We start from the raw sequence: 10677 nt of genomic DNA, 5'->3' as shown, positions 1-10677 counted from the left end.
GGCTAAAACATGTTCCCACTTCTTCAAAGACAATTTATAATAGTTTTTTTTTCTACAGTGAACTGTAATAATTTGGTGGTAAGGTTTTCTCTGCAGCTCTGGTGATTGGTGGTGGTTCTGGTGGTGGTTTACATTTCATTTTGTTGTTAAATCATTTTGAGACAATTCTGCATTAATGAAGGGGCATTTAAATGAGGGTTATAAATAGATTCCTTTTAACAGATTTGGATGACTCCATTTGAATGTAAGATTCATGAGTGTCTCCTGCATTTCTACGGGAAAAAAAAAAAAAAAATTGAAAATCATGTCACTTCAAAACTCGCTTTTATTGTCTGCTGAAAAGGCACAAGTAGGCTACTTTGAGCAGGGCAATAACTTGTCAACAGTCAAACATTACATAGTCATAGAATGAAACTTGTAACACTGTCTATTATTTGATCTTAAGCTGATGTTAAGAAGAATTAAAGGAGAAAAGATAAATTTTGCATGAAGCCATTCCAACAATTTCTTGGTCATTATGATAACATGAACATAAGTATAAAGAAACAGCTAAACTACCTTCAACATGTTATGTTATTGTTGCACAAAATCTCTTCCTAGAATACACAGGCTTGAAGAATAATGAATTAAAATATGAACATTTACCATTTAGGGTTTATGGAGACAGATAACATCAGCTCAAGGTTTGTGAATTGCAGTTTGCGATAGAAATGTAAATTTGTTTATTTACTGCTGGTATACAGTATGTCCAGCAATGTTGTGTATTTTCTAACAACACATAAAATACTTCCACAACAGAAGGATAAAACTCCCCACGGTGTTTTCATCTCCTTCAGAACCTTATGAATACATTCTTTCAAATCTATAACATAAGACATAACAGATGATGGCTTAGAATCACAACTACAGGCTGCTTGCATATGGTACATGAGTGGATTTGTATTATAAAAATATTTTTTTACAGCATCTACTTTATAATATGTTCTGTTTGCAAGAGTGAAAACAGATTTTCATCATAATAATGCATAACTTGTTCCTGTTACATTCAGAGGCATACAGAGGAGCTAATTCTATCCATATATTTCATGTTCAGTAAGGCATTGTATTATTTACAGTAGGATAAGGATTAGTTGTCAGTTATGTAACACAGTAGGCTATGTTTTGTTGGTTGATTGATTGATTGATTGATTGATTGATTTCTTGCGGCGCACATGCAGAAGAGTTTATGATACTAATGATAAGGCCTCCAGTTCAAAGCCTCAGCATGCAGAGAAAAGACAAACAGGAGATTGAGATAACCAGGAACTAAAATGACCTTGTGTGCCTCCTTCTCTAAACAAACTGTTCTGACTTCATCCCACGCTTACTCTGACAATGTTTTTCAAAAAATGTGGCTAAAAAAAGAAAAAGAAAAAATTAAAAACCACTTCTTTCTATCTTTTGCTTCAGGATTGAAGCCAAAACTTCTCCCGACAATGAGAGGCTTTCATCATCACTCAGAAGCGGACACAGCCACTAGTTTCTTCGGGGCTGTCAAAGTCGATTCCTTCACACAGGGACTCCTTCAAGAAAGAGACACAAATTAATGCCTTACAGCAGCAAATCCTATTCAAGGAAACTAATAGCTTCCCAGGCGGCCCAGGACTCTTAAGTTCCTATTTAAAATATTTGATCATTATGTGAAGTGTGGTAAAGGGTTACACAGCACTGGAGACTGTTCTTTAGCACATTCTCAAGAAGTGATTAATTATTAATCACTTGCCGACCCTATGTATGACTGGCTCCAAACCATTGTCTTGACTTCACTTAAATCAATACTGAACCATTGAATCTTCAAAATTTAATGTGCGAACAGTATCTATTGTTATTAGTTTGCCATTATTTTACCATTTTAAAAGATATCTGGGTGTCTAACAAATAAAATATTATCGTCAAGGAGTTTTATTAAAGCTGCTTTCAGTGTTGCAGGTATTTATTAAACTACCAAAGAATCAGCGGGTGATATGAATGTTCTTGATAAGACTGCTGAGATAAAACGAGGCCGATTGCAGCTTTCACTGCGCAAAGGTGATGGAAGGTTAGAAAAACCCAAGGACTGAAAACCATAAAAAATACACCACTACAATAACATACAGTACTGTATATTGACATGGGTTAACATGACATGAGTGGAGTTATGGGAAAGAAAACGAAGGGTTTGCTACATGTGGGAAGTCTCCAAAAATACTCACAGACAAATGCTTCCTATCCGGGGCTGTAAGACAGGGTTGGAGAAAGCGGAGAAAGAGAGAGATAGATAGAAATGTGGAGATGGACTGAAGCACTGTACCCGCAAGGCAAGACCAACAAATACACAACACATACAAATATGAATATGCATTTTTAATTTTCAACAATTTTTTTAGGTTTCAAACCTGCCATGTGGTATTATATTAATTTTCTCAAACTGCCCTTCAATATTCTCAAATGAGTTCCAGCTTTAAAAAATGAAATCATTGCATTTGAAGATTGTATCTTCTTGTACAGCTAATATGTTTACTGTGTGTACTATGATAACTTGTGACAAAAAATTACAAGATTTCATGATTGTGTGTCTTTCTTTTTTTTTTTTTATTAGTCCCTTAATGAACTCATAAGGCTGACTCATAGGGAGATTTCCTCAGCAAATATGAGACATGCTGTTCTGCATATTCAAGCCGGATACAGCCCAGTGGGGTGAAGCAGGGGTCATGCAAAAGACAAACATCTGACAGCCACAACATTAAAAGAGGAGAACAACCTGTTCAAGACCCAAAACATGCCCTGAGAGGGAGACAGACAGATAGAGATGGGTTTCCATGTACGTCAGTGTCAACACAGACGCTAAATTATCGAGAGGACCCAAAACTGAGGCGAGGGAATGTCAAACACAGGGTTACAACTGTGGTGGGAGGTGACTTGATTACAGTTGACGGTGACTAATTTAAAGGGGGAGCCTGTAACTCTTTCACTAACTTGGCTTTGCTGTCCCTCTGGCATCAGAGCTGATGGGGTGGGGGCGAGCGGTAGCCAGGGCTGGTTACCCGCACTGTAGAGCCTGGGACGCTTGACCTGGTCGTGACTGGACAAGGGAGTGTAACTATTCCGCCGGTGTATGAGCGCAGTGTCCCTCGGGATTCTACCCTGGTAGGAGATGAAATACCGCAGGTGTTAAGGAAAAAAATGATCTGGGAATACACAAGACCAGGGGACACCTGAGCAGACATAGCCAATCAAACTAGCCGACCTCTCCACATTGATTCACAGCAACAGGTAGGACAACTAAAGCCACGGCAACCCTGACCGCACAGACAGACTAACACCTTCTTCAGTCAGGGAGTAAACCTTTTAAAAGGAAAAAATAGATGTCAAAGTGGAATCAACAGCTCAAACACAGCATCTTCTCATACATGAATAATCTCTGAGCATCATATCAGAATGCAACCAGAGCGTTGGCAATGATTAGATCAGACGAGCAAGGTAGCATGAGCAGCCATGGCCTCAATCAAATAATCAAGCAAAATATAAATAAAAAATTTAATTTTCACATTCATTAGCTCACAGCTCAAGCCAGGCTGAGTAAATGTGGTTAAAGACAAAACGGACACAGCAAAACAGGGATACAAGTAAGGGAGACAAAGAAGCAAGGCCTCATACAGGGGGGTGAAGTATGGTTGCATCGTAACAGCACAGCAAACAAGAGCCCACTAGACATCAGATTAGATGTTGTGATTTGTAGATTAATTTTGAATCATTTCCCTGTGACTAAAACAATGCACAAATATTCTGCACTTGTGACAATATTTGTGGCTTTAATTCAACAAAGCTGAATGCACATTTATGCGGCAATGTGATTTTTCAGCTTGATTCAGAGCAACTTACAAGAGGCCGGTCTCGATGTGTGTTTACAGCTTCCACATTAAGATAAAACATCTCCACTTTACATCCTAGAGGATATAGGATAGAGTACATTTACACAAAACAATGATAAAAGATCAGTCACAGTGTAAACTCGAGCTTGATCTAAGAGAAGGGCCTACCGTATGCAACAGGGGTAAGTTTGAGCACTGTGTGGAGCGGACATTTCATGTACGGTAGATCCTCTGTGGGAAGAAGAAAGACCACACGTCAGTATCTGTGTGTATGGGACACACACTGGTCGAAACCTGGCTGTGCTGTGTACTTAAGTGATGCATGTGTTGTGTTTATTCGACCTGCACTTTTGTCCAGGAAGTAAGCCAGCAAACAGCGCATCACAGCCTGGTGGCAGATGACCAACACGTTGCCCTGCCTCTCTAACTCCATGATAACCGGCTCCAGTCGTTGAACGAGATCCTGGTAGGACTATTGATCCAGAAAAAACGAGTTTAATCTATAAGTAGAGGGCTATGTTTAAAAAGGAGAAAAACATTTAGTTACCTATGAACTTTAACAACCTCTAATCGCTCAGAAAAGGAACAGTGAGAGCAAAGAAAGTTGAAGATTTAATGGAATGGATCCACTGTTTTAGCCTGACTAGAGCCGTGATTAAGACAGAAGTAACCGTGCAAGACTATGGGATGGAGTGTGGAGTGTGCCAAGTTACCTCTCCTCCTGGGTACCGATAGTGGTACTTGTCCTGGTCCCTCAAAGCAAACTCCTCTGGGAATGTATTCTGGATCATCTCATAGGTCATCTCCTCACACACACCCTGGGGAAGGACAACAAAACATTTATTCTTACACCAAATGCCATACTAAGGTGAATAGAAGCCCTTTCACTGCACATAATACAAATGATGAAGAACGTTTTGTTTTGTTTTTTTCAAAACTCTGGTTTTTTGTTTCTCCTCAGGATGTTGATTCATGCTCTAAAAGGGTTGAAACGCTTTTGTTTTGTACTATATTACACGCTGTCAGGAAGCCCTGCTTTTTCCTCACCAATCTAACATCATTGCCGTCATCAACGTCACAAATGTAGTTTCTATCTAAATCAGAGACAATGAAACTGTAATGAATCCTATAATTGCAAAATGAGGGAGGTTAGATGACAGGGTACTGACAGCGTCGATCTCGTTGAGTATCTTCCACTGTTCATAAGGCACTCCCAGCTCCTCCGCTGTCTGGATGGTCCGCCTCAGTTGGCTCGTCCACACCTTCAAATCCGACAGTTTGTGCTCCTCAATGAAACCTTGCAGGGCGTGGGCGAACTAGGTTGTGAGAGAAAAAGAGAGAGGTTTCCAGTCTTCTGTGTCTTCATCATCTATACATCATTCATTCTTTTCTTTAATGGTATTTCTGCTTCATTAGATTAATGTTTGGTGGACAGAGACAAGAAAATGTGGACTCCGGTGGACTCTGTTGTTCATAATACTGAAGTTAAGTGCACCTTTTCCCAATGAGCTACCTCCCTGAGAGAGGCTTGTAATTAGGTTCTTCGGGTGACACTGGCTTTGCACTTCATAAAATTAGGATTATGAAAGAGAACGGCCAATCATACCTGTCTCCCACGAGGAGAAAGCTCCGAGTCTCCTCCGATGCGGCCTTCAACGTTGTGGTTGCTCTCTCCGTGCCGACACAGGTAGATGGAGTGAGAGTGCACGTGGATGTTCATGAGGTAGTAAACAATCTTACTCTGGATGTAGTCCTGCACCCGGTTCACCAGAAAACGTCGGCCCACGTTCATCACCTTAATGAAAGAGAGGTCCCTGCAGATGGTGATGAGTCAAATGTTTGTTTACTGTCACCACCTAGTGTTCACTTTCTGAACTGCAAGCTGTAATCGACAGGATGCAAACTGCTTGGTTAAAAAGTTGTGATCCAGTAGTATTTTGAATACAGATTTTAAATGTAATGATCCATTTTGATCAAGGGAAACTATAAGATCTGATTGATTCTTACTTGTCGTAGTTATCAGGATCTAACGGTTGGTAAGTGACCTTGTAGCACTCGATACGTTTAAGGAAGTCATCCATTACTCTCTCTCTGTGTCTCTCAGGGTAGTCTGGACTGGACACCTTCACTTCCTGTTACAGGTATTTAACACATTCAAACAATGTGAGCAAGTAGTTCAGTTCTTACATAACAGTGCAGATCATGTTAATATTAATAGATTATGGGTTTGACCCACAGCCCCGGTCAAAGCTTTAAGTCCCATAGGTGACATAATATCATACCAGAATATTAGCAGCGATGACCTCTGGGTCGTCACATACTGACTCCACAAAGAACACCTGTTGGAAAGAGAGCAGCTCAGAGGTCAACATATGCCAAAGCTTTTTGAAACTGTCCACTGAATCGACATCATGACACTATCATCCAGTTTCTAACTCAGAGATTAAAGGTCCAGTGTGGAGTTTTCTTGTAAACAATCAAAAGTATGATTACATTCACCATTTCTCATAAAAAAGCACTGTGTGCATTTTCTTTGAAACCTGAATTATTTATAACCATGTTTGCTAGCTGGCAGTCTTCTTCTTCCCTGCATTTCCTGGCACATAGCTAGGTTTCTCCAAACAACTGTCAGTTAGTGGAAAATCAACTGGCAGCAGGAATGTGAATCCCAAGATGCAAACGAAGCAAGGACCCATTAGTCAAAACACTGCTCATAACAGTGCTAGAGGTCAAAAGCTCCACGTGGCTCCTTTAGGTGAACCTCCGGACTGAATTTACCTATCAATGAAAAACCTTAGTTTCAAGTTTAGTTTAAAGTGAGACTGTGTAACTTTTGCAGTAATAAATAACACAGTCTCTTTCCTATACATGGAAAGTAGCATTCATAAGCAATAAAACACACCCTTGCTCATGTCATTGCACTTTGGTTGTATGAAGTGACATTAATGAGTATGCTCACTGACTCTTTTTATAGGCCTGCTTTGTCCTGTCCGGGGAACTGCAGTGTGAATGTTGAAATATTAAAAGTCTAATTTCCACTGGAGCCCTCAAGGGAAAAGATAAAATAATTGCAAAATATAAACAACACAGCAATATAAACAAAATTCTTACCTTGAATGCATTCTCTTTCACAAAGGCTTGAATGAGGTCTCGCCGTTCTCTCGTTGTGTTTGTTGCATCAAAAACCTGATAAAAGGAACACAAGGGGGGGGGGACACAAAGAAAAAAAAATCTCATGTATATTGTAGGTGTCCTGCTGTAAAATGTTTGTGGGACAGTTTAGGATTAACGCCGTGATAGTGCCAGATGTGCTTCTGTTCTAGATATTTGAAAGCTATTGGAAATGAACCAACATAGAGACTCAGGCAGAGAGACAGACGGACAGAAAGGCAGAGCGCACTCACCGCGATCTGTCCTCCTTCCTTCGTTAGGTACGCCTTCACATCCTGCAGAGCTACCAGAGCACACTGCCTGCAGGAGAGAGGGGGGAAACCTGCACCCTCAGTATGAGATTCCCATTCACTATAATACACATTCACTGAAATTGACATTGCATCCCTAGTATCTTATTGTAGGTATCATGGAGATCTTGATTCTCAGTTTCTGTAGAGTTAAATTATTATCTGCTGTTCCGGCAATCTTTTGATTCTTGTCTTACTTGTGGTATTGTTGTGTAAAGGGTATGTGCATGTCACCTGGGTTAGTTTTCGCAAATCACACCAAAGGAAATGTTTCATCTCCTCCTGGTGTTATCAAACAATGCCAACAGTTTAGTTGTCATGTGCCAGCAGCAATATATTTTTCATTCAAACTTGGTACATGGAGGATAGATGGGTGGGACAGGCTAGCTCTCTCCTCCTGGTTCTACTCTTATTGCCATGCTAAGCTAACTGGCTGCTGGCTGTACAGTCATATTCTGCATGCATGAGCGTATCATTCTTCTCATCTCACCCTGGGCAAGAAAGCAAATAAGCATATTTCACAGTATCTTGAGCTATTCCTTTAACCTCATTCGGCTGATGCGATAAAAGGACAAACTCTCCGAATTATTTACAGCAGCTGTTTGATCCAGGTCGGATGCAGTGCAACACCCTGGAGGGCTCGTGTCAGCCTCAGAGTGACAGCGGCAGCAGCTTGTTTAATATCTAGGTCAGAATTCAGCGCTGGGATGCTGTCAAGAGCCCGTCACATTTTTCATGATAGCCACACAAGACAAACCCCACTTCACTTATTAACACCAGACACGACAGAGGCAGCTCTATTTTTTTTTATTCCTCTATCTGGAGAAATGATTTCAGTTTATCTGCTTGTTCACATGCCTTGTCATGTGATGCGTTGCTGTAGGTATGAACACTGTGCTGACCCCGGCTGAATATCAACTGCTGGCCCAAAAAACAGCTTAGTCACTGATGCAGCAGTGGAGGCTGCAGAATACCAAACAGACTCATGTTGACTGAGAGAAATGTGATACTCAGACAGTAGAGATGCAACAGCTTTCCTTGTTGTAGGGTAGATATTATGTGACTGCCCCATGTAATGACTGAAAAGAAGAACTCACTTTCTTATTTTCATTGCTTCCTCGTTGTCGTGGCGGAAGAAATCGTAGGACTTATAAGCTCTGACGGCCTCTCTGCGGTACACGCCCAAGTTAAACACTGCAAAATGAACAAATAACATTAACACTCCTCGCTGTGCCTGTTTGAAGTCACCAGTCAGGTTGTGTCTGTAAGCAATTACAGACACAACTGATACTAAATTTAGTTTCCTATTCTGAGATACTCTGACATACAGTAGAGTACATTTAAATATACATGTCATGTGGGGGAGGATTGCTATACGCAACAATACTGCTATACAGTGTGATGAGCCAAAACTCAGGGTCTAAGGTCTTGATATAACAACAAATTATTTTCCAGATGTCTTTAAGGTTGTTAAAGATACACTCAGACTTGGAGTATTGATTCAAAACTGCTAAGTAAGGAAGTATAGTTTAAACTACTATGTATTGTACTACAGAGTTGGGTACGACAGCCACATAGCAAAGAAAAGTTGAAGACAGGATGGCCGCATCTGCTGTAATTTGAAATATGAGCAGTGAACTGTGGGAAAACAGGCTTTCGTCTCGTGTCCGGCACTACCTTTGGTTGGGACTCCTATCCAGTTGAGGTAACGCGTGAGTTTCTTTGACATGTAGGTCTTCCCTCTTGCAGGCAGGCCGATCATTACGATCATTGTTGGAGAATTTGTCATATAGGAAGCCCATGCTGCACGGGAGACATACATATATACAATTGCCAAGCACATTAATCAAAGTCCCACACAGCTGTTAATAAACTGCATTACAAAAGATAACAGAAAATGCTGTATAACCGGGGGAAATGAAGTAACACAGAAGTAAATTTACCGCATTTTGGGAAGTTATAGGCTGTATTTCATCATAACTGAGACAACAAACGCAAGACAACATAATAACTAGGCCATGTGTACACTGGACAAAAATAATTACGTCACTTTAGACATAAATATGATTTGTGGATTGGGATTAAAAGCAGCATCTGAAATAATTAGTAGAGGGATTGTCTTGGGAGGGAAAAGCCATTTCCTTGCAGTGGAAACCTCAGCAGGTCACACAGAGTATTTTTATATCACTGGTCATAACTTTCTTTCCTCCTAAGAACCACTCTCTTGAAGGCCGTGTTTTGTGCGTTGGAGTAAATGAGGGCGCTTCAGTGTCACAGGGAGGTGATTTAAAAACAGTTTGTGAATTCAGTCCAAAGTGAACAATAAAAGGTCTTATATTACAAGTGCGCCTGCAGACTGAAACAGCAGTCATGCAGAAGAAGTTGTTTAAATCTAATTGAGGGAGGAGTTTACTTACAGCACTTCTTCTCTTTTATTCTCAGGTCTGTTTTCTTGGCCTCTGCAGAGTTTGCAGAACCATTTTCCCACTGAGTGCTTGTCATGTTGAAATCCTGTTTGGGCTCAATTTGAAATCAGCTCTCTCTCTCTCTGTGTGTGTGTCTCTCTCTCAGCGGGGCATCGTCCAAGCTGGTCTGAAACAGAGGAATCAGGCGCACATGTGATGTACCATCTCCATGCCTGTCTGACAGAACAAAACTGTAGCTCTTCCAAACATGTGTAATGGCTTTTTGTATCCCTGGCAACAGAGATACATGCAGGTAGAGATGAAGAGGATGAGGAGGAAAGGCGCTGCCACATCATCTGCTCAAGAACAAAAAGGTCCACTTTGGCTAAAAGCACAGTATCTGCAAAGCCACATACGAGCAAGGCAAGCACTGATTTCCCATCCGGCAGGGGTGACTGAGTTCATGCGGCACTGAATCTGCCATGAAAACGTCTGACATAATCCACACAAGACGCGTTTCTAACAGCATCATATTTTGTGTTTTTATTTATCTATTTTACCTGGTCGGTAGGCAAATATGATGAGTCCCGCGGACAGAAACACCTTTGTGGACGCCGTTAAACACTGTCGGTACAGGGAGCTCCGGATCTGCCGCGCCGACTGTTTGCGTCCGCGGCTGGAGGAGCCCGTCTGCTCGGCCTGTCCTTGGTGCTGAGGTGCCTCCACGGCCGGCTGGTGTCCTTCCAAGCCGGAGGTGTGCCTCTACGTCACTTTTCTCTCTCTTACCGTAACCTTGGTAATAGATCTACATCAGAATACGTCAATGCTCAGTCCGGTTTCACTAATTCAAAGGCCCTGAGAACAAAACCATGAGCGCTCTGCAGAGGACCACCATGAGAACAAGGCGGTGAAGGTGGAGCA

General features: G+C 41.3%; 1 protein-coding gene across 7 annotated transcripts; it reads right to left on the bottom strand.

Annotated features, from left to right (window-relative positions):
• Positions 1–307: 307 nt before the first annotated feature.
• On the bottom strand, positions 308–10579 carry pfkfb2b (6-phosphofructo-2-kinase/fructose-2,6-biphosphatase 2b). Of its 7 annotated transcripts, XM_071494049.1 has the most exons (18): positions 10317–10579; positions 9769–9943; positions 9029–9154; positions 8449–8545; positions 7295–7361; positions 7002–7076; positions 6173–6229; positions 5898–6022; positions 5497–5704; positions 5060–5206; positions 4604–4708; positions 4233–4362; positions 4059–4121; positions 3901–3965; positions 2995–3162; positions 2644–2746; positions 2232–2254; positions 308–1562 (listed from the first exon to the last, which is right to left on the bottom strand). In XM_071494049.1, exons 2-16 carry the CDS (start codon positions 9851–9853, stop codon positions 2660–2662), a joined length of 1605 nt encoding a protein of 534 aa, XP_071350150.1. In that variant the 5' UTR covers positions 9854–9943; positions 10317–10579; the 3' UTR covers positions 308–1562; positions 2232–2254; positions 2644–2659. The 7 variants fall into 7 exon arrangements, with proteins under 7 accessions (XP_071350150.1, XP_071350147.1, XP_071350148.1 ...); XM_071494046.1 differs by lacking the exon at positions 2644–2746 and having other exon boundaries at positions 2232–2323; XM_071494047.1 differs by lacking the exon at positions 2644–2746.
• Positions 10580–10677: the final 98 nt, after the last annotated feature.

Source organism: Trachinotus anak, unplaced genomic scaffold (genome assembly GCF_046630095.1).
Source record: "Trachinotus anak isolate AG129_WGS33_773 ecotype Australia unplaced genomic scaffold, CSIRO_AGI_Tana_v1 ptg000013l, whole genome shotgun sequence".
Classification (NCBI taxonomy): Eukaryota; Metazoa; Chordata; class Actinopteri; order Carangiformes; family Carangidae; genus Trachinotus; species Trachinotus anak.
This window is presented reverse-complemented; position numbering and strand designations above follow the sequence as displayed.

Bases quoted from the DNA above. Each gene is read 5' to 3' on its own strand.
- pfkfb2b (XM_071494046.1), bottom strand. From the start codon at position 9,853: ATGACAAGCACTCAGTGGGAAAATGGTTCTGCAAACTCTGCAGAGGCC. The intron at 7,362-8,448 runs GTGAGTTCTTCT...TCTCTCCTGCAG, and splicing joins GAAGCAATGAAAATAAGAAA to GCAGTGTGCTCTGGTAGCTC. The intron at 4,363-4,603 runs GTAACTTGGCAC...CTGGATCAATAG, and splicing joins ATCGGTACCCAGGAGGAGAG to TCCTACCAGGATCTCGTTCA.